At 42.9% G+C, this 24,009-nt stretch overlaps 1 protein-coding gene across 2 annotated transcripts; it reads left to right on the forward strand.

Moving 5' to 3' along the window:
• Positions 1 to 853: 853 nt before the first annotated feature.
• On the forward strand, positions 854 to 19,976 carry MALT1 (MALT1 paracaspase). Of its 2 annotated transcripts, XM_030237122.2 has the most exons (17): positions 854 to 1,011; positions 1,795 to 1,961; positions 4,383 to 4,504; positions 4,905 to 5,055; positions 5,178 to 5,356; positions 5,589 to 5,685; positions 6,316 to 6,348; positions 7,422 to 7,448; positions 8,527 to 8,559; positions 9,406 to 9,609; positions 12,650 to 12,827; positions 13,974 to 14,048; positions 14,434 to 14,561; positions 16,123 to 16,272; positions 16,963 to 17,120; positions 17,312 to 17,437; positions 18,176 to 19,976. In XM_030237122.2, exons 1-17 carry the CDS (start codon positions 860 to 862, stop codon positions 18,638 to 18,640), a joined length of 2,445 nt encoding a protein of 814 aa, XP_030092982.2. In that variant the 5' UTR covers positions 854 to 859; the 3' UTR covers positions 18,641 to 19,976. The 2 variants fall into 2 exon arrangements, with proteins under 2 accessions (XP_030092982.2, XP_050842986.1); XM_050987029.1 differs by lacking the exon at positions 6,316 to 6,348.
• The last annotated feature ends 4,033 nt before the right edge of the window (positions 19,977 to 24,009 follow it).

The raw sequence follows: 24,009 nt of genomic DNA on the forward strand, positions 1-24,009 counted from the left end.
ACTTTGAGCAAGTTGCAATACCAGAGAGGTGAGAATTTGCCTCAGATCATCTGTCCATTTGCAGTGATGACCATCACTCACGGGAACACCTCTTTGGGAGGCTCTTCCTGAGCAGCCCCTCTTCTCCCTCTCTAAGGACGCAAGGTGCCTCACGCTGCATGCTTCGACAGTGGCAGGAGGATGGGGAAAGTTGTATCAATGAGGAGAGTCCATGGTCGTGCTGGTTGCAGTTGGATAAAGCTGTTTCTCCTCAAAGCGAGACCCCAGCCCGCAGTGCCCTATGGGCTTTGTCTGGTTTACGCCCTAGGCCCGGTTCTAAAGCCACGTTCGGCCTTGCCAGCGCCAGCTGGGGACGGTGCAGGAGGTCTCACCCTCACAGTCGAATACTCGACACCCCCATTTCAAGACGGGTACAACCGCACCCGGTCTGTTCCCTCTCCGTGTCCGAGGGAGCCGACGGGACGTCCCCGGGGCGCGGTGCCCTCAGAGCCGGTCCCCTCAGAGCGCGGTGCCCTCAGAGCCGGTCCCCTCAGAGCGCGGTGCCCCCTAAGAGCCGGTCCCCTCAGGGCGCGGTGGCCCCTCAGGGCCGGTCCCCTCAGAGCCGGGTCCCCTCAGGGCACCGGGTCTCCTCAGAGCCGGATCCCCTCAGGGCACCGGGTCTCCTCAGAGCCGGGTCCCCTCAGAGCCGGGCTCCCTCAGGGTGCCGTGCCCCCAGACCCGGTCCCCTCAGGGCGCGGTGCCCCCTCAGAGCCGGGTCCCCTCAGGGCGCAGTGCACGCGCTCGCCGCCCCGTCCCGCGCTGCCCGCACTCCCCGCGCGGCGCTTCCTTCCGGGCGGCAGCACCGCCCCGGCGAGCAGCCATGGAGCGCGGCGCGGCGGGGCCGCTGCCCCTCAGCCGCCTTGCCGGGCCGCTGCTCCGTAGGCTCAGCGAGCTGCTGGACCGCGCGGCTCCCGGCAAGGGCTGGCGTGAGCTGGCGCAGCGAGCGGGGAGCCGTGGCACGGTGAGGCTGAGGTGAGCGCGGGCGGCGGCGGCGGCGGGGCGCGGCTCAGCGCTGCGTGTTTATCTCTCTAATCCCGTAAAACACTGAAGTCCACTTGATAAGTGAAGGTATCACCACATACTGAAGTATCTCACTCCCAGGTTTGCGCGGCACTGTGATTTAAGGAAGGAAACGATGAATCTTTTTAGTGGAAATACGTAACCTTGTATTCTCTTTAGGTAGCTGTCATTATTTCTTTATTTGTGTTGATTGAAGCCGCTGTGATTGAAAGTGCGTGATGACAACGACACCAAAGTTGAATCTATGAAGTTCAGACACAGTTAACTGTACTGCACAGTAGGTGTGTTAGGCTGCGCTCCAGCAGTCACTTGTTTACAACAACTTTAAAATCAGTCTTCCTGTACTTTGAAGTTAAGAGTCTGACTCACTCTCTACGGCTTCTGAATTAGGCTCATGGAAATGAAAGGTGCTGTACTACTTTTTCTGCTGACACTTTAAAAGTGAAAAATAGAAGGTTTCTTAATACATTTGCTGAGAATTGTGGGGTATATGCATCTCTTTTACCATCCAGCTCACTAATACCAGTTTCTGTCTGTGGAGGTGTCACTGAATAACCTCTGAACTCCTGAAACTTGAAGGAAATGCTGCAAATATGTCCAAATCAGCTAGGAATTTCCCATCTCTAGTTTCAAAAATCTTTTTTATTTATCTAGACGTGATTGTTTACCCAGGTCCTTTCTGAGAAAAAGGTATTGAGAAGGTGTGTGCTGTGTCTTTCTCACATTATTCCATAGCCCTCTGGACTTGGAGCAGTGCTCTCTGCAGGTGCTGGAGCCAGAAGGCAGTCCCAGCTGGAGTCTCCTGAAGCTGCTGGGGGATCGGGGCTGCACTGTGATGGAACTGGCGGAGTCCTTGCAGGCCCTGGAGCACACAGAGGCTCTCCGGTGTCTCAGCCATTCAGGTCAGTTCTGGGCTGTGCTTTCACTGCAGACCTGGATTTTAGACTGGCAACACTCAAGGTAGCACTCTACAGTAACCAAAAACATCTTTAGTGCTTGGATTCTGGTAGCTGGGATCCAGATGATTACCAAGGTTATTGGCTGATCTGATTCTGAGGTTAAATGTGAGCCAAGCGTTCGCGCAGTGTTGTTGCAGACTTGGACTTGGCTGGGTGTTGCCATTTAGTCTGCTGACTGGGGTTTGGTCTCCCTGTGCCTCTGGGAGATGCTTATGGACCTGAGATGGACAGACAGGTAGTGCTGCCAGCACTGGGGGCTGGAGGTGTCAGTCACTTATCCCAAGTGAAGGGGAAGGGTCCAGTTAGGGCAGTTCCAGTACATGCTGGATTTGGTCCAGCTTCCTGACTGGACAAATTAATTTAGGATAGAACTGGATTATTTCCTACTAACACGTGGATTTGATCATCCTTATGGATCCCTTGCAGCTCAGAATATTCTGTGATTCAGTGTGGTTGTTCACAAAGTCTAGGAAGTGGGGGCAGCACAAGGAGATACACAAGTAGGACCATGTAGATCAAGCGCTACTTGCTGTACTACAGAACCAGAGCCCTCTCTTAGGTCCTTCTTCTTCAGGATGGGGTGAAATTCAACCTTCCGGGAAATGAAAAATCTTCTCTTTGAATGGGAAGTGGAAATGAGTCCTGCAAGCTCCTCACCATGCTGATGGCTGTCCTGTTCTTTGGACAGTGTGTGAAAAGAAGCCATGGGCTGAGAACCATTGTTAGGACAATCTTGGGATTTTTCAAGTGTATTGTAGCAATGCTTTTCGCTGTTCCATTAAGTGTTTCTCAGGGCGTCAGCTAAAGATATAACAATTGGATTGTAGGTAAGATTATGAACACTGAATTTGCATGGTTTCAAAGTCTGGTAACCATAGATGTCACTTTGCCATATTCAAAGGTAACACTTATGCTCAGCATTTTCCAAGGAAAATGGAAGAAGTATTTATGTGTCTTTGTAATCAATCACAAAATTAAGCTGGAAGGTTTTTCTTTTTGAACCATTAAATTCCATGGTACATACAGGAAGTGACTGTGTAGTGCTGAATAAACACTACACAGGAAAAGAAATGAAACTGTGAAGAAATTATGGATCAGATTTCTTAGAACTTGTTTGGAATGCTTCTGATGAGTGCAAAATGCTTACTTTCCAATGGATTTTTCTGATCTGTGTTCTTAAGAGCTGTTTGTGATGCAAATCAGGGGAAATTAAAAAAAAAAAAGTGGAAGTTTTGTAAAGAGCAAGCCTTCTTAATTTTTCTGCCCTTTAAACTGAAATAGTATAATTGCTTTTTCTGTTGGTTAATGTTAGAGGATTGTAATGCTCAAAAACTACTTAACACAGTTTAACTGCAGAAAGCAGCAGAGGAAGTGTTAAATGAGGAACTGAGGTAGTGATCTCCAGTGCTAGGTGTAGAAGGAAGTGATTTTGGAGTAAGGAAGGCAGGGAATTTCCAAGTGCTGCAGCTTTCTTGGAGTAGCTGTCGATGTGTTCCACCCTTTCAGAGAAATCCTGTGTGTGGAGGCAGCTGATAGAACCACTGTCCTGCCAGGCAAGGCTATGTGATTTCCAAACACCATGGGCTCTCTGTTTCAGGCTGGTGTCTCTGTGGGTTCTGGTCTGGTTGTACCATCCAGAGCAAAGAATGCTTCAAATCATGATTCTTAAACTTTCTGTTCTCCTTCTTCTGATGATCTTGGCTATACCAGTGGATTTGGTTTTGGGACCCTCCTGTAGCAAGATCTGGAATGGTTTAGGTTGAGAAAATAACTGCATCATATCGGAGTGGTGTCAGAGTTGCTCTCCTGGCAGTTAAGCTTTGAAGTAGAAAATTTGACCTTGTAGAAAACCCCAGCCCTGTGTTCTGCAGAGGCATAAAGCTGAAACCAAAGATTCAGCTCGTAAGAGTGCATAAGGAATAGCAGGAAAATGTGCTCTGTTGGACTTAAACTCTGACTGCTTTGATTCCCTCAGGCTGGGCCTTAATCTGAACAGCTCAAAGAAATTGTTGGGAGTGAGCAAACATTTAAAACTGAGAATATCTTTCCAAAAAGGGATCTGTGATACCATGAGACATATTATTTCCTTTTAAATTAAAATACATGAATGATATACTTTAAATCTTTTATGAGCTCCGTCTAGTACTGATCAATGTGAGCATGGATTTTGTGTAGTGGAAGACAATTTTAAATGTCCTAAAGTAATATAACCAATTGGAACTGTGTGCATACATAGTACAAATTATTTTCAAGTACATTTAATGACAGAAATGTTCTGTGCTCCAAGGGCAATTTAAATGCAAATATAAATTATAGAGCTTGTATTTCTTCATAACTTTCCTATGTGTAAATTCTGTCTTAAAGGTGTAAAGATCATTGTACAGCCAGACTCTCAAGCAGTGCTCTCTGGTCAGGTCGTCAAGTTGTGCTGCTGGGCAACAGGACACCCATTTGTGCAATACCAGTGGTTCAAGCAGGAAAGAGAGGTAAGAGTTCATGGAGAATGGAGCGTTTTTAGATAGTGAAAATAAAACATGATGATTTTGGATTGTCCTTTTTTTAAGACTCTTATTCACAATGAGAGAAGATTGCTGTATATACTCATAAAACTCATAAAGTTTGAGAAATACTGGATGATCCTACAAACGTGGTAAAACAAAACTGTGATTTCTTGTGTTCACACCACTTCATTCCTGGGGGCTGTGAATGTGGAATGGGGCAGAAAGTAAGCTGTAAGTTCAGTTGTCTCAGCCTACCAGTAAGTTTCAAGTAAGTGAAGGAGTTGAGGATGGTGTTAAGGACTTGGAAATAAATATTATAATGCTTGACCCTGCTTGAGATTAAACCAATCAAAATTGAAGTATGTTTGGTTCACTTGTGATGCAGGTTCCCCATGGTAATTCTCCAGAACTGGTTTTGAGTCCAGTGAGTGTAAAGGATTCTGGCTTTTACATCTGCCGAGTGAACAGTGAATCTTCTTTCATGTTCAGTCGGTGGGCACGCCTTGAAGTTTGTGAGCTTCAGGATCCGCCTCACGGTGAGTGGCAAAAACACCTTCTGAAAGTGCCTTCCTGCTTCCTCAAGGCTCTTGGGCCCCTGTTGCTGTGCTTAGGTTGTCTCACACTTCCTTTTCTTGTTACTTCCTTTTCCTTTTTTAAGGACTCTTAACAGGTTTGCCTGAAAACAAGTTGTGCATTTGTAATCAGCCTCAGCCACAAAAACTGACAGTGGGGGATGCTTTGGTACTGCAATGTGGAGCTGTTGGAAACCCAATTCCTCATTACCAATGGTTCAGAAATGGATTTCCTTTGGCAAATGGGAGCAAAAATGTCTACACAGTAAGTTACTGCAATGGGTCACGCTTGGGAGTAATGTTAACCACCTTGAGCTTACCACAGAAAGTTCCCTTGAAGAAAATAATTTCTCCAGAACCTTGGTAACTTCTGATGAAGTGCTGCTTTTAGTTTTTTTACTCTTTTTTTGCCTGTGGGGCTTAGATGCAAGGCTTAAATACCTGATGCAGGTATTTTTTGGAAGTCTGTTGGGATGGTTGTGATGATGCTTCCATAGGTAACTTACGTGGATGTGGAACATCAAGGAACATACTGGTGTCATGTATTCAACGACCGGGAGGACGAAGACAGCAAGAAAGTAGAAGTCATTATAGGTAAGGAGTTCTTCTATTTCATACAGGTCAGCTCCTTTGTCCATTTCTCCCACATCACTAAAATTTATTTTTGAAACTTTCAGTATTAAGACAAGCACATGCCTTCTATAATTTTAGTTTATCCATTAGTTAAAACACTTGTGCTTGCATCCAGGAAATGGCATTTTAGAGTTTTGGGGTTTTATGGTAACCAGCACAGAATTGCTGTCCCTTTTTGGCCCTGGCAGCATGTATGTGGCTTGTTAGCAGATTGCTAGCTGATTTATGCTTTTTGGCAACTAAAAACCACTTTAACCCTTGCTGGGGACATGAACTCTGTTACATGGAGTCCTTCAGCAATCAGGAGAGGTGAGAGTGTTCATTTCAAGTAGAATGAATGAACACTTTTCAGTGCCTGTGTATTTGCAGTGAACTGAAGAGGACTTCCTAACCTAAGAAATACCCTAGTTTAGTACTCCTGAGTTTCAGGAATCATTACTGTACAGTGTTATGGCCACTGCAAATTTACACTGCTGTAAAGTGAGCCACATTGCACAGCAGCTTGACAATGCCCTTTGTCTTCCGCCTTGTGTGCTATCTCTCATAACTGAGAGCTCATCTTCCAATTTTTTCCCCTCCTTAAATCACAAGGAAGGAAAGCTATGGCAGTGGAGTGCACAGAAGGTAATGTAAACCTCTAATTGTGAATCAGTTTTAAAAATCGGTGATGGGAGTGACAGGTTGTTGAGTGTGTTGCTGAAAGGCATGTGTGGGTTTTCAGGCAAACCTGGGTTTAAAACACTGATGGATGATGCAACAGTCCTTCTGCATGTGCTTCTCTCTTCTTTGCCTGGACACCATGACCTAGATCACACAGGAGAAAAAACAGGCTACTTCCTTCTTTTGTGGTATTCAAGTGATCTGGAGATTTCTTTGGTGGGGCTCAGGAGGCAACATCCTAGCAAGAAAATCTGGAGATATTCAGGAACCTGGGTGATCTTAGAGAGCAGGCTAGAACTAGTTCCAATGCCAGCTCCATTTCTGCAGAAGTGTTTCTAGCAGCTTCCTTAGGATGATTTCTATTCTCCTTTGCACTGTTGCAACAGGGAGGAGAAGTGTATCGTGACCCTTACTGCTGGTACCATCCCTCCCTTGACTGCTGAGCATCTCAGAGTCTGCAGTATCTGCAGCACAGGGGATTGGGTGCGAGGCTGCCCCCAGAGAGCACTGGTGCTTCAGAGATGTGCGTTTTCTTTTCCCTGCTTTCCCGTGGTCTCACAGTAAAGAGGTGAAATCCCTGGTAGCCTAGGATGTTTGAAGATTGTGTCTGAAGTATTTCTGAATACACATGGCTTCCCAAAATCAGATTTTTTTCTCAGGATGTTGCTTTTTCAGCAGCCCTTCAAGCATCTGTTCTTCAGTAGGATGATTCTGATCCTTGTTCCTTTTTCCATCAACCTACTTGCATGCCTGTGGGATTAAGGTGTCCTAACTGTCCTCCTCTTTGTTTTTACACCTACTGTACTGTCTAGCACAGCTTAATGTATTGCTATAGGATTTTCTCTTCTCTGTGTGGAATAAACACAAAAGGTTTGATTTGCACAAATGCAAAGTCAAAAGTATTTTAGAAATGTAGTTTGTTTTCTGTGTTCAGCTTTGTTTAATAATGGCATGGCACTTACGTTTTTACTAATAAAATGGGGGGGGGGGTCTGCTTCTTGTTTAAACTATTATTTTATTGGTGTTTTCCTTCACAGAAGATTTAAGTGATCTTCAGGAATCAGGTAAGTGATAAGTTTTGAAAAACTATGACTTGGCATCTTCATTTTATGTTACAAATCACCGAAGGCTTGCTGGGTTGCAGTATGAACTTTACAGTATTTGGATGTACCTGTAACTGAGAATTGAATAGGAGCTGGTATCACCTTAAGAGCAGCACAGTTTTCTAGTTCCAAGAGATTTAACTTGAAGCATATAGAGAATCATAGGGCTGCTGTTTGTAAAATAACCCAAGGCTGCACATATACTTACATGGATACAAAGGGAATTCTCTTTCTTGTCTGGGGTTTCTTGGGACTCTCAGTTTTAGCACATTGCTGCTTTCTCAGATAATAAAGGTGAAAAAGATGTAAGGTGTCTGGCTATCACTCATCATATATTGAGTGGCATATTTCTTCCAGTCATGTTGGAGTCAGCCAATGTGATTTGGAGCCTGTTAGGTGGTTATTGTAGAAGTATAGCTCCAGAGGGGATTATCCTGATACAGTTTTCCCAAAACCTCAACTCCCAAAGATGGTTTCCTGGGTTAGATATCAAATACGTTTATGTTTGCCCAGCCTCAGTTTCAACCACTGAAGGGCTTCTCTGTTGTACTGTGCCATGTTATCCAGGTGAGCCACTTTGGCACACTGCTTACTGTTTCTCTTGGCACAGCAGTGGCTTTGCCACCCCTCTGTGAAGTACAGAATAAAATAATTTTCACATTCGGATGGGAATCCCTGCTAAGCATCTCCTACCTTGCATGTTGCATTTTGTTTGGAGAGGATGAACTGGTCAGATGTCACTGAAAATGCCAATGTGCAGTTTATGAGATTCAGCATCTATTCTTTCTTAATCTATAGAATTAGCTATTCACATCCCATCAGGATTGCTTGCTGGAAGAGGGTGAAGGAAATAATCTAAACAAAAATGACAGTATCAATGAAACACCCCCAAACCCCACCAAAACAAAAGAGGGCTTTTTCTTGCATTAAACTAGCAAAGTATTAGAGAAAGCAGTGCTACTACACTGTGGCTGTGGGGAAGATGCAGTTCATTTTCTGTAGTCACTGACACACTGCTCTTTTCTTCTATTTCAAACAGACCCAGAAGAAGAATCAAGTCCCAGACCTGTGGGTAAGTAGTTTTGTACTGAAATGACTGTATGCATTTGACATCTAGGATGTAGATTTTGCTACTCCTCAGTATTGCTGCTACTGACACTGCCAATGCAAGACCCATGGGGCAAACAGAGAGCTCTAGGGAAGGAGATCTGTGGATATTTGTGTAGTCCTTTTAGAATGCTTGTTTGCCCTTTCAGGAGTAAACTCTGCCGAGAGCACCAGTGTTTTAAGTGACCCTGTGAAGCATTTGCAGCTTCTCATCTGTTTCAGTTTACTGCTTCAGATTCCTGTGCCAGGCCTTGGCCACTGTGTTACTCCATTCCTTTGAACACTTGGAGCCCGTGGTATTGGGATGATGTGATAGAAAGCACTGCTATCCTGTCTGCTAAGGAAATGCTGTCCTTGCAGCTCTCCCCGTTCCATCCTGTGGGTGCTTTGATGCTGAGCTGAAGCTCATAAAGAGATGGATAGCACACGTGATATGAAGAATAGTTGTTGGGTTTTTAAAATTCTTAAATTTGCACTGCAGACTTGAGTGGTCAGGCATGTTGTCCTGATACTTAACCAGATGGAAAGGCTGTTGGCCTCTGTCAGAACTTTATAGCTCTTTCAGGTTCATTAGTGTGAGGGGGAGTGTAAGTGTTCCCCTCTCATGCAGGTGAGTTTTTTCCTTCAGGCTGAAAAGAGAGTTGAGCTGCGTTGTTGATGTGGGATGACTTGTAAAATCAGATAAAATATTGTGCCTGAAGTGAGATTGATACCTTTTTCACTTTGGAAAACTTTAAATTTAAAGGTGTTGAATCCATGGAATATAAAAATGTGACATGTTTTTTTTTTTTTTCTCTGTGTGTCTTGGCAGCCACAGACAAGGTGGCTCTGTTAATAGGAAACATGAGCTACTGGAATCATCCCCAGCTCAAGGCTCCAATGGTAGATGTCTATGAATTGACCAGTTTGCTAAGGCAGCTGGATTTCAAAGTTGTCTCTTTGCTGGATCTTACTGAGTCTGAGATGCGAAATGCAGTGGATGAATTTTTACTTCTCCTGGACGAAGGAGTTTATGGTAAGTTCACGTAAATCCCTTCTGAACTAGGTCCATTTTGTATGTATCAAGTAGCAAACATCTGGTATTTGCCTTGGCTAAACAACCTTCAGGGTAAATATGATGTAAGTAGAATGGGAGGAATAAGTTAAAGGAACCCACCAGCATATCCCCTGACTTTGGTTAAAATGTTATTGTTCCTTTACTTTTACAACAGATTAGATGTTTGAACTTCATTCTTTAACCATGCCTAAAACTGCAGTGCAGGCTTTTATTTTGTTTGATAGTATTGATATAGTACTTTGCTTGCTTAGATTTGATTTTGGGGTGCAAAGCACAAGACAGAAGTGGGGGAGAGCATGATGGAATTGATGCATGGAGCAAAAGCCTTACATGGAAAAGGCCAAGAGTTATCTGGTTTGGAGTGTAAGAAAAGTTCCTATGTTTTCTGCTACTGCCATTATTTTGTCATTTTTCTAAGATTGTATTTGCTAAGATTGTTTAGAAAACTCCTGAAATTATTTAGGACAGTGAGCAAAATGTTTTCCCAGGTCCCTATTGGATTGTAGAATTCCTGTAGTAAAAATCCATTTGAGAAAACATTATTTGATCCCTTTTTGGAACACAAGGTCAGCTTATTTATTAGCATGACTTTTTTTACGGATGTGTTACCTGATGCTCTCTCTGTGCAGAACTGCCTGCTCTGACATTTGGGCATTTATATCTGAGCCAAAACCTGCCTGACACGAAGCCTTGGTCTGGCAGGAACACGAGGCTTTTGAGAGCAGTTTGCTTTTATTATTCCCTGGGAAATAGATGGGCTTATCTATTTGGGTGAGCTTTGAGATTTCTGCACCTTCTCCATTCTTCCCCCTAACTGTGGACATGAATGTAGCAAATAAAGTACTGAAAGGCTTTAATTAATTTCTCAGCAGCACCATATGAAAGCTCTTACATGGCATATTTTTGCAGTTGTACTTTTCCAGCCAGTTGATACAAAAGGTAAGCAGAACAGTTTTCGGTGGTGTTTGGCAATACCTACTTCTGTTTAAATTATTACTTTGTTCTTTCTGCATAGTGGCTATGAATGACTTAAAGCCTATAAAAGATGCTGTCAGTGCACAAATAGGTAACGATTTATTGCCTTTTCTAGTGGGCATAGCTTCAACTAGAAGAGGCATAATGACTACTGCTGTTTAGTCCCTGCTACATATAAACCTGATGCTTACTAGGTTGTGTAATTCTGGCTTACTGCCAGGAAAGTGGCATTTCAGATGCTGGTCCTTAAGAGCAGGAGTAGTAAACAAAGTGATGATGATTGTCTCCACTGCTGTCTTAGTCTGTGCTGTTCTAAATGTAGGTTGCAATTAACATTGTATTCCACACAGGGTAAAAGCACAGACCCGTGTGTTTGAAAGGCTAAAAATATTTAGGCTGCTTTCTTTTTAAATGAGAGGGACTGAGAGAGGGAGGGAGGCAGATATCAGTTAAATGCTGACGTCTCTGAGGAACTTGAGCCTACTTAAAATTGTTGTGTGTGAGTCTCTGTTGAGGCCCTCCAAATATGTTTACTCCACTTACCCCAGGTATGTGCAGATTTATTTCTGATCTTGAGCTCAGCGTATTAACTGCTGCAGGTACTTGGCACATAGCACAGTCATCTGCCAAGGATAGAAAAGGAATGTAGTCAGTCAGTCCAATTACTTACAGAATATGTGCTCAGATACATAGAATCTCAAATATAACCCTGATTTAAGTCCAGATCCGAGCTCTGGAAATCACATGAAGACTTTCTTTTTAACCTAGGGCCTAGACACAAGGTTATGCATTTGCACTTTATACCATTTTTAGCTCTCTTGAAGCTCGCCAGGCTCAGGTAGCCCTCATATTTTCCTTTTTGTAACTATGCGTACTGAAAAGGTGAAAACATCTAGCATGCCCACCTCCATGAGCTAGTAGGTTAGGGTGAGGCTTATTTTGGGTTTTATCTGAATCTGCCAGTGCTGTAGTGACTTAAATTTTTCAGCAAATGTTAGTAAGAATAACAACATAAGAATATGGTATCTCCAGCCAGCATAAATTGTCAGATTTCTGTTGACTTTTATTCAGCTGAGCACTATATTCTAATTGCAGATCTGACCCACAGACTGCTTTGACTAGGTAAATAAAAATTCTTTTTAGAAGATGGAATTTGCATCATTAAGGAAAACCAGCACTGGGAATAAGCAATAGGAAAATTCAATTAAATCATACAAGCCTCTGGTAACTGCATTTTATGGTAGTAAGATTATTGATTCTAAGATCATCTAATCTTCATGCAAATTTAAATTACTTTAATATTGGACATGTTTATTCATATAAGGAATATGTAAGTCCTAGCTTGCAGTTCCCTTTCTCAGGGTTGAGAAAAACTTGCTTGTTTTGTTGAAGATTCTAAATCTTAAAATGTTGTAGACTGTTGTGCAGTGACACATGAGGGACATGATGGCAAGATAATAATTTCTGGGTAAGTAAGCATGCAAAGAGTTTGTTTAGTAGACCCAGAGGAGTCATGAGTCTGTAACTAGGAGATATAGCTGCAATCAACAGAACATGAGCTGTTGGTAGACGGTAATGGGGATGTGCTCTGGAGTCCTACCAAAGTCTTCAGCATTTTTTTTTTTCTGTCTATAAGCTGCAGACTTAGTGCTGCTCAGAGCTTTGTAACTGCACATGTGGAGAATATCTTTTACAGTTGGCACATTTTCTTGTTCCTATCTGTGAATTACACATCACACATAACAGGCTGTCTCTGCTAAAGGTCATAGCTATTCGAGCATTTTAAGAGTATTTAACTTGGTGTGTTTATGCAAATATCTAACTGATTCTATTGCATGTGTGATTTTTGTGCTGCTTTTAATTTATTGTGTTGGTGTATTGTGGAGTTGATGGTACTGTGGCTTGGAGAGGCTTCAGTGAACTCCCTGGCCCACAGTCAGTGCTGTGCATGATGGTTTTGACCCGCTGAAATGGACAGAAGCCTCTGATGCCCTGCTCACTATCACACCTGTTTTGAACTCAGGTTTGTTATACTATGCTGGCCATGGCTACGAAAATTATGGGAACAGTTTCATGGTTCCTGTTGATGCCCCGAATCCCTACCGCTCAGCAAACTGCCTGTGCGTGCAGAACATCCTGCGGCTGATGCAGGACAAGCAGACGGGACTCAACGTGTTCCTGCTGGATATGTGTCGCAAAAGGTACCTCCTGCATCCCCGGGAGCTGAGAGCTGCCTCAGCTCTCTGGGCTCTTAACAGAAAGCTGGGCACCTGCAGATGAGAAGTCTTTAGGCTGAAAATTCCCTGTACTGCAAAGTTCTGAGAATTCTCAGCCTGCACCTGAGTGCTTTTAGCATCAGTAGGATTCACCCACAGACTTCTGGCCCCGGCCTTGGATAGAGATGTGAACCTGGTGGTTAGACTTTGTTCCCATGGGTACATACCTGCCTCCTGATTTCAATGACATTTATTTCTTTTCTGCTGCTGTTTTTTAGAAGTTATAAACAGACTGATCAGATAAACGTAAAATTTGGCATCTTAACGAAGAAACAAGACCCTTTCCCCTGGGATCATTATCAATCTTCTTCATTACAGGGAGAAAGGAAAGCCTTGTGATCAAAGGCATGTTAACTTAGCAGAAGGGCTCAAGTGAAGTGCTTATTTTAGAATTCCTGAGAGCCATGGATTTTGCCTCTATACTGAGGATGTTGTATCTTTATTTAGAGGTTAAAAACCAACTGATTTATGGGATTTTTCTAAACAAAGTACTGTGTTCTTTCCGTGTTGAGAAACTACTATGATCAATTAAACTTGCACTTGAAATCAGCTCTTCAGTCAGCACTTCTGGCAGTTGGTCTCTGAGGAATGTTTCATAACAGAAAGTTGCTGGCACTTTAGTATCTTTGGAGCCTCCAAACTTCTCTGCTAATGAAATGCCCATGGCCCAATTCAGCTTCACAATCTGCTGTCCAAATATAAAATCCATCTACGTAAGCCTTGTAGTAACAGCACCATGTTTGCTGAGGAAAATAAAAATTTTAAAAAACATGCCATTTTTGAAATAATCTAAAATGGGTGGATATCAGAATTGTGTTTTGCAGAGATTGCAGCCAAACTCTACTGGTTACTGCAGCATGCCCTTCTCTGGGTAATGCCTGGTGCCTCTGTCCTACACTGCCCTCAGGCAGAGTGTTGATGGTGCAGACTTTTGTATTTGAGAAGTCAGGATTCATTACAGACTTGGAGGAGTGAAACAAATTACTGGTTCTGAACTCTCTCTGTTTTGTGTTTTGATTTTGTTGCCATTATGAGTTCTCAAATTACTATTTTACTTTCTTGTGTTTACAGAAATGAATTTGATGACACGATTCTTATCTTGGATGCTCTGAAGGTTACGGCCAACATAGTTTTTGGATATGCAACGTAAGGAAGTTATTCTTCTGTGCCACAGAAATTACTGAGATTGTATAGCTGATCTTTTTCAGAATTGTGCTGTGGGCCAGTAACTTTGGCCACTTTTCAGGTGCAAAAACTGCTGAATAGAAGTAGTCAGGAGCTTTACTAAAGTCGTCAATAATAAATTTAAGCTCCTCATATGAGCAGTTTGATGAACAGGTCTAGTCTGTGATGTCATTTTTAAGAGAAACTTCCATCAGCTGCTTGCAAGGGAACATGAAGAGCAGGTTGGCCTTGGACACAACTGGTTTTCAAATTGTAGGGTTTCTTTCCCCATTCCCAGTATAAATTTACTCTTAATCCTACAGGTTTTTTAGTGTTTTTTCCTTGACCGATGCTGATGATCTCACAGGTGCCAAGGAGCAGAAGCTTATGAAATTCAGCAGCTGGGGTTGGCCAATGGAATCTTCATGAAGTTCCTGAAGGACCGTTTGTTAGAAGACAAGAAGGTCACTGTTCTGCTTGATGAGGTTGCAGAAGGTGAACTCCAGCTTGCTGCACTAACAGTCTCCTCAGTCCGCATTACTGAAAACAACTTTGCTTCAGTGTCTTTCCTCTCATGGTGAATGTGTTACACTACTTAAATCTCTTTCTTGTTGTGTTTTGTTCAGACAGCAGGTGCTACTGGGCAGCATATTAACAACATTCCTGATGCTCAGCTTCTTTAATAGTGTTCAGTTTTATACTTTCCTCTTCAGTGAATCTTATTTGTTCTGAGTATCTTTCTGCATGGAGTTCTGAATTGTCCATCCACAAAACTGCTCTTCTGTCTTGTGGTGCCAGCTGCTTGTGGCAGTGCAGTTGTTTGCATGTTCATTTAAACAATTAACATAATCCTACTTGCCTCAGGGTGCTATTGCAATGATAATGATTTGTTCTCTAAGTGCAGTAAAAAGAGCAATGCACTGTGTTAATTTGCCTGGTTCAGTGATTGTATTTTTGATGGGAGAAGCACTAAAGTGAAAAGTGTGGAGGGAAAGCATACTGCTTCTGTGCAAACACCTGCTCCAAGCACAGAGCAGTGTCAGACTGGTGTGTGTAGGTACATCAGCCCAGCTCTGCCCTGGGTTCAGCAGCCTGTGGCAACTGCAGGTCACAGAGCTTTGTGTTCTGTTCAAGAGTGCAGGGAAAGATGACTTGTCAGGCAGCATGACAAGTACTGCTGGGAATATTTCCCACGTGTTGGGTGCCAGGGAGTACACAGGTTCTCTGCAGACAGTGCCAGAGGAATGTTCCCATTAAGTGTTCTATGGAAACAGCCCCCATGGAAAAGGCTGTAGCCTGTTGGCTCCACGGTTCTTGCTGTGCCTGTGCCACAAGAGTGCAGTGCTGGCTCATGGTCAGCTTGGTGGCCACTAGGTCCCCAAGCAGGTCCTTCCTTGCAGAGGTCCTTCCCTGCAGATCTGCATCCCAGTGAGTCAGGGCCCATCATGGGCCTCTGCAAGGGATTATTCCTGCTTGGGAGCAGTCCTTGTTACTGGACTTCATGACATTCCTCTCTGCTCAATTCCACAGCCTGTCCAGAACCCTCTAAGAGCACTACAGTCTTGTGGGGGATCAGCCACTCCTCTCCGTTTTTAATCATCTGCAAACTTTCCAAGTTTTGTTCTCTCTCCTGACACGTGGGTCATTAGTGATGCTGTTAAATAATCAATATTGGACCCTTGTATCTAAACCTAAAATACTCCCCTTGCCCCCAGTTCTTTACAATAATCTCCTCGAATGGAATTACTCACATTCTTGAAATTTGCCACTCTAATTAGGACCTTACCCAGTCAGAGCTGTGATGCTGCTTGGACTGGCTCTGAGGAACAGGGGACAGTGTTGGCCAGGCTGCATGCAACCCCATGTGGCTCTGCAGAACAGCTTTGGCTTCAGGGAAAGAAGAGCTGAGCAAGGAGTACCTGTAAAACTGCAGCTCTTGATGGATGTTTTGGCTCTAGCATAACCACAGTAACCACACATTGCAGGAAGGTAGTTAATTCAGTTGGAATTGCAGCAGCATTGATTTTGAAAGAACCTCTCTGCATCTTGTTTTTAGATATGGGCAAGTGTCCCCTCACCAAAGGCAAGCAAGCCCTGGAGATCCGCAGCAGCTTGTCAGAGAAAAGGGCATTAACTGATCCTGTTCAACAAAGCACATCTTCTGCAGAGTCCCTGGCACGGAACCTGCAGTGGGCCAAAGCTCATGGTACAGTACAGTCTGCTTTCAGATGATCCTGCTGCCATGATGGGAGAAGGGAGGACATGTACTACTGAATGGAAATGGAAGAAATTCAAGGCTATAGCTACATTTTCATTACTATGTTCAGTCTGAAGTTTTTGGTTGGGGTTTACCCCTACATGAGATAGTAATGAACAAGGTGACATGCAGAATTCATGTATATTCAGTACATTTAAGACCACTCAGACACTGGAGGGGAGACTTACAGGTTATCTGTCTTCTGGGACAGTCTCCCAGTACTGCTTGTCTAGCAGTGACATTTGTAAGATGTCATTGATCTCATTCTAAAGTCATCACCTAAAATAGCCAGGTGAACTGTATGGTAAATGTGCATGATGAAAAGAAGTTTTCAATGCAGACAACCAAGAAAAATAAAATAAGACTGAGATGAGTTCCAGGTCAGTGGGGTTTAAGACCTGCTTTTACCTTTTTCACCTAAACCTGTTGGAGTACATCTTCAAATTTCTTTGACAGTTGGGGCAGAGGGTCAGGGATGGCATTTCTAAGACCACTCGTCATATAGGAAGGCTCTCTCAGAGATGCAGATGTTTATTTGTGATCCCAAGCACTTAATTCTTGTTTGCTAAATGACTGAAGAAGAGAAATGCATATGCTAAATTTATATTTAGACTGTAACAATGTGTTATTTATTGGCAGAGCTTCCTGAAAGTATGTCCCTTGAATTCCAGTGTGGTGTTCAGATTCAGTTGGGGTTTGCAGCGGAGTTCTCCAATGTCATGATAATCTATACACAGATAGTTAAGAAGCCCCCTGAAATCACAGTTTGCAGAGCCCACATCACAGACTTCCCACTCGTAAGTGCTTCCTGCTGCTGTCTCATGATTTTGCTCCACTGAAGTTGAAAATTTTGTGCTCCACCCGTATCAAGTTGCATCTTGTATAATAAAATGGGTCTAAAATGCTGTAACTTCTCAAACTGAAAGAAATACTATTTTATGATCTACAAATTCTAGATCATCAATTAATTTTTTTTTCCTTGCAATAGGACTTGGATGTAGATCCTAAAGAGGCCAATAAAGGAACTCCTGAGGAAACTGGAAGCTATTTAGTATCAAAGGACCTTCCCAAACACTGCCTCTACACCAGGCTGAGTTCACTGCAAAAACTAAGGGTTAGTATATACTGCTCATTACAAGTTTGCCCAGATAATTGACACTATTTATGTTGCTTTGCAGTTCTGTTGAGGCAGCTGTGTATTTGTGTAGTAAGTGCTTTGGAGGGAAAGAATGGATAATAACACAGTTCAGTGACTTTAATTTCAGCTGAAAAGTAAAAGGCAGGGAATTGATGCATATGCAATCCTGTAACCGGTGTGCAAGGTCCTTTGTATTTTTCAGGCCCATGCTGAACTTGGTCAAGATGGTTATTTTTGTGTAGATCACCTACTGCATGCTCTGAGGGTGTTCCTATGCTTTTTAGGAGGAACATGACCTGAAGCAGAGCTGCCTCTTACAAAGTCATTAGTAGGAGATGAAAGTGTTGTGTATTATCAGCCTGTGCTCCTGGGCACATGGTTTTTGAAAGGTTCTGTTCAGCAGAATGGGGCACTGCTAAGTTTCTCTGTATCTTTGTGTCATGAACATCTGTGCCAGACATAGCCTGGCATCTCTTCTTCAGTGCTTTTGGCAGTTGAGGTAACACAAGTGCTTCTGGAAATACAGACTGTTCAGTGAACAAGTAGTGACCAAAAGAGGACCTCAGGAAATAAGGTCTGCCCATTGTGTGTCTCTAGCTCCTAAAAAGGTCACTCTAGCTCTCCAGAAGACTGGAGCCTCTCTAAGGGTTTCCTGTAGTGTTTATTTGGAGAGGAAGTATAACTTTTTCTCTCCCCTTCTTTCTGCTTTTACAGGAACATTTAATCTTCACTGTTTGCTTGCACTATGAGTATTCAGGAATAGAAGATACAATGGATGAAAGAAAGGAGATTAATGTTGGGAAGCCCCTTATTGCTAAATTAGGGCTTCACCCTGGATTCAAAACCAAGAACTGTCTCCAGACATGTTGCATGCCTGGTTATCCTTTTCATAATTCAGTAGAATCGAGTCCAGAGGCAGCTGAATACTACATCCCTAGTCATTGCCAACCCAGTTCCTCTCCAGGTGTTTACCATCCAAACTGTACTTGCTCACACAGCATCACACAACCAGAGGCATGTTCCTGCAATGGAACTTCCAGGATGTTGGCTCCGAGACACGAAGTACAGCATTACTCACCCACTGTGGAAAAGCGTAATGTACCAGTAGAGACCACTGATGATACTGTTGAACTGGAATTCTTCCTCTCTGACAGCCTTAGCTTCTCTGACCAGCAATAGCTGGGCTGTGTTTGGACTAGACCAGAGTGGCATCCTTGAACAGAGGGGCTGCCTCTCCATCTTCTGGAGTTTGGAGACTTCTGGACAAGGCCCTGGAGAGTCTAGAGCAGGTGCTGGGAATGAGGTTGTGATTAAAATTCTTCATACCTTAAGAGACAAAACTGGACCAATAGATTTAGGAATGAAAAATGCATTCTTTCTAATTTGTTTTTTTTTACCCACTATTTGTTGTTTGGTACAGAGAAAAATCTGAACTGCTCCAAGTTTCCTATTCTGTTCTTTGGCCATCGTGTGTTAGGATCAGTCACTGATGTTCCAGTGCCTTGGATGTAGCCAGAAAGCAGCTCTGACTGCATTCTCCTCTCTGATTGCCACATGTCCAGCATCTGGCAGCATCTGAGAGGGATAAGATCTGTACAAGGAACCCTGAAGAGCCAGCAAATTGACATCACTTTTGTTTTTAAGAGAACCACAGATTATCAGAGGGAGCAAAGTTTATATTTTGATTTTTTCTTTTCTTTTACATAACACTCTAAAGATTTTTGCTGATCTGATACCTGATTTTTCATGTTCTGGAAGAACACTAACTGGAAACATGAGGGCAAGTGCCTGCTCAGCAAACAAGGTATTGTATGGTCAGTCTCACAGACATGCTGAGGGCTAAAACAAGAATCACAAGAAAAGTGATGTTTTATTAGGACATTGAAAGTCTTGATGCTTTGAAGATGCCAAAAATATTGGGGTGTAAGGAAACTAAAATCAAAGGGAGTTTTCAGACAGGGGTAGTAGCCTTTCCTGTACTGGTAGTATTGAGAGGAAGAATTGCTTTAATTAAGATCCTCATCATAAAAACAACATAAGTGAATGTTATTGAGGCAGACAAGCCTGTTTCAATCTCCAGTGGAGAGTGCTGCAATCTGGTGGCCTGGCAATGTCCTAGTGTGGCCATAAAACTTTTGAGATGAGAATGTTAATGCTTTTTAAACTAAATCTGGTGATCCTCAGGTTGCTCTGTGCTGAAAGATGGATATAGGTACATGGATATAGCTATTTCCAGGATGACAGCCATGCTTGAAATAATCTGTACATGAGCTTGAATTTCTGTTTTCTTTCTGCAGGGTGTTAAATAGCATCATACCTATTAATGAATGAGATGTACTTGCATTAACTATTCTGTGCAGTTGACTTCTAAATCAGATTATAGCTTGAGACATGGTCGAGGAGTGTACTACTTAGCTAATACTTTGTCAGCTTCCTATTTGTAATTTGTAATTAATTTGTATAAAAGCTTATTATTTTTTCTTACTGTGTAATAAATTGTTGACCACAAAATTTATGTACTATGTGCATATATAGTTGCTACATTCTTCTACACCTTCCAGCCTTAAAAAGCCCAAAACTTTATTGAAACAAAACATGTAAGGAAAGAATTTCCTTAACAGAAAAGAAGGGGAAATCTGAATCATGAGCTTCAGCTCAAGATATACAGATCTGGGCCTGGGCTGATAGCCTCACTCCACGAAGCTCAACCCTTGCCTCTTAAGAGGTGCAAAGGCATTTGATCTTTAATAGGTACCCTTGGACATATTTGTATATGCATGTATGTACTTGTGTGTATGTGTGTGAATTGATTTAAATCCTCTATGGGAAGTAGAGTATGGATATTGCCATCTTAGATCTAGAATTAAATTCCTACTGCGCTTATAAGTATTGAATCATTTCACAAATGTTAAATAGTCAGCAGTTAGGTGGTGCCAAATTCTTCAGGTGTAAACCCCTGCCCAGGTCTGAACCCTGTGACTCAGCAGCAGGGCCTCTCTTAGCCTTTGGCATCCATGGTGCCTGTGTAAATCATTCTACATTGATTCTAGACAGATTTTCCTCTCTGTGCATCATCCATGTAGCAGTTACCAGAGTGAGCCTTGCCATTCAACCTCATCACCCTTTTGCACATTTACATTAAACCTGCTTTTGCTAATACCTTTAACAGAAGTTCTCTAAGTTACCTAAATCACTCAGACTTGTCCAAATTGTATGACAAAAGTCTGCCTGTAGCAGTAGAGTGTGTGGAGAAAAACTATCTGTCTTAACCCTCTTTAAAAAGAGCATGGTATTGGAAAGGCATTTTCTCACTGCAGCACTGTCTTTGGGAAGTGCTCTAACTACTTTAATCATTAGAGTTTAGAATGAAATACTCTGGTTCTTCAGTGCAAGCAGCAAGCAGCAAGCAGCACCCATTTCCTTTGGCCTAGGTCCAGGAAAGCACTTTAAAAGTTAAAGAGGCATAAATTAACATTTCAATCTCAGTGAAATTGGTGGGATTAAAAGACGTGCCTAAACCTAGGCAGTTGTTACGGCTCTCTTTGACTTGTGGTAAGCTTTCTAAATCAAAGCCTCAGGGTTTTGTTTTTTCCCTACAGTGGAGTTATTTGGAGATAATTATTTTTTGCTGAAGTATCTGATAGGCTAAATTACTTTGCCCTCTACTGTAGCATTGCTGTATGGTTTTGTATAACTTAAGTGTTTGTTACCTGAGTTTGGGTGTTGAATATGTTTAGAAGGAAGGCTTAAGGTAATCTATATAAACTCAAGCTTCTCTGGCAAAAGAAGGGTTCATGTGCTTCAGAAAGGCCAAGACACTTCTTCCATTGTCCCTAACCACACTGCAGTAAGGTGGGAGTGCATTTACCTTCTGTGCCTCCATAGAGCTGTGCAGGCTGACTCCTCTTGTTATCCTGAGAGCCCTGAAATTGCCTCTGGCTCCAGAAGACCATCTGCACCGTGGAACTCTTCAGCAGATTTCGGGGCTGGTGTTGCTGTCTCTGTAGTTACTGCCTTGGTTCATGCATCAACTACTTTTCCTCATTTTGTCAGCTAATTAGTAACTTTGGCAGCTTTCACATGCAGTAAGCTCCTGGGCTATGTTCACCCTGACATAGATTCCTCAGTGGTGTAATGTGGATATGTTTCAGCATCATCCTTGCACAGAATAGAACATAGAATAGTTCAGCTACAATAAGATCGGCTCACATGTGAGTGCAGCATTTTGAGCTCCAAGGTTTTTGCTGGGAATTGGAGATAGGTTTAAAGTATCAGTTGGAGGAGAACAGGTTGGGAATTTGGTTTTGTTGGGTTTTTTTAAAAGATTGATCATTTAGTAATTGCAGTAGTCTAGGAATGGAGTGAGGACACCTCCATGTTGTGGCATTTAGGCAGTTAGTAATTTCTAAGGTATTGCTGCAGCAATTTAGTCATACCCAGCTTATTTTAAGAGCTAATGAGAAGAAGTGCTGTGTCCCATCCTTGTTGGTGGCACACAGTGGGCAGGAACCCCGGATCCCTGCGGGGGTGTGTTACCACAGCGACCAGCCTCCGCATCTGCAGCGCATGTGGGAGGAAGCCACCAGGCCTTCCCCAGCTGCCCTTCAGACAGAATCTGCTGGCACCCTGCTTTCAGCTTTCAAAGTCACTTGTAATTAGGATGAAAAGTCTTCAACCTGTTATGCAAATTACTTCACTACACAAAAGATCAAGCAGCTCTCAGATGCTTCCTGGGCTCTCTGATGACTTAACATGGTGGTTATGATTTATTTCATATCTTTAAACATGCGCCAGCTCTGCTTCCCAACATCCTGTAAGAGGAGGGATGTTGACTGTGCACGGCAGAACAGACTCACCAAATACAAATACTCACCTGAGTTGGAAGGGACCCACAAGGATCACGGAGTCCAACTCCTTGCTGTGCACAAGGCCATTCCCAAGAGTCACACCCTGTGCCTGAGAGCATTGTTCAAACGCTCCTGGAACTCTGGCAGCCTTGGGGCTGTGATCATTCCCTGAGGAGCCTGGGCAGTGTACCTACCAGCCTCTGGGGGAAGAACCTTTTTCTAAAATCTAACCTAAACCTCCCCTGCCATTCCCTTGGGTCCTGTCAACAGTCACCACAAAGAAGATATCAATGCCTAAGCATGTAGGCATTGATAACCCCTGAACCCTTTTTCTGTGGGTTACCATCAGGCAGCCTGTCAGAAATTGCTCAGATTATTCCCCTCTGAAATGGCTGTTTTTCAGAGCTGTAGGTGCTTAAAGCAGTCCCAGGAGTCTTCTCTGTTCACATCCTGTCTTCTTTGTGCCTGCCAGCTCTTGTCCTCTCTTTCCTCTTCTGCTGAATGCCAGCAGTATGCATGAGACCTGCCTTGCAGGACCGGGATTGGTCCAGAAATTTTTCACAACCGCTTTGAGATATTCATAACATACCAAATCCGTTATTTGTTTGGTCTGTAAGAAGCATAACAGTCTTTTAAGAAGCTACAGAGTCACTATAAAATACTAGTTTGCTGATTCTCAAAGCTTTGTAGGCTTTGTTTAGTCCTGGCCTTAGGGATATGCAGAAAATTGCTGCAGATTCTGGTTCAGTGTTGCAGCTGCAAGAAAACACAATTTTGTAACACCCATTGGATTACTATCTCTTATTTTAGTGGAAATAGTGGGTTTATTTGAATCAGAAAATAGCTGTGCTTCATGACATGCTGTTTACCCATGCTGGCAGGTGGAGAACTGCAGCTGTTTGCACCTCACTGTATCCCATAACATAAATCAGAGGTGGGAGTCATTAACACTGCAGAGTTCCTCTCTCTCTGTCTGCACTGGGATAATCCAGGTTTTAACATGAGTACAACACGCTTTCATGTGGTGGGATACACAGGAGCATGCCACTTGCCAGCTGGAGTTAGTTTTACTTGGAATGAGGTGCTTTACCCTCCACTCTGGTGTTGCCTTGCCATCAGCATCTTTTTTCCTTTTGTGATCTGATGAGAAGAGCCATGTGCCTAGCAGGCCCTTAGTACCTTGCATTTGCTGGGACACCTTTACACCTCCCATCATCCTGTTCTATAAAACAATCCATGGGAACTCCTCATCTCTGCTGCTGGCAATCCAATAATCCCTTCTTTTCTTTATAAGCTCCAATAAACAAAACCCCTTTTTTGTTGTTGTTTTGTAGAGACTGTAAGTTTCCATAACTGGAAAAGCTCTGTCTTATGTCATGCAACAATTCTTAACAGAATATGATAGCAAAGAAAGATTTTGGGTTTGTTACCTAAAGGTTCCCAAGATAAATAACTGCCCTTTCTCAAGTAATTTTGTTTACAGTTATTTTCCTTTTAGACAAATTTGTTAAATATTTTCTTATTGCTATAGTCTTGACGCTAGACAATATTTACAATACAGTTAATGTATAGTTAATAATAGGGCTGTCTTGAGAAAGGTATTAATAATGTTTTTCCTTATATGAGTTATCCTGAGTCACTGGTGACAGCAGCTTCTCAAGCTGGCAGATGGTGTCTCTGTAAGAAAACATGTTTTCTTGC

This window comes from Serinus canaria, chromosome Z (assembly GCF_022539315.1).
Source record: "Serinus canaria isolate serCan28SL12 chromosome Z, serCan2020, whole genome shotgun sequence".
Lineage (NCBI taxonomy): Eukaryota > Metazoa > Chordata > Aves > Passeriformes > Fringillidae > Serinus > Serinus canaria.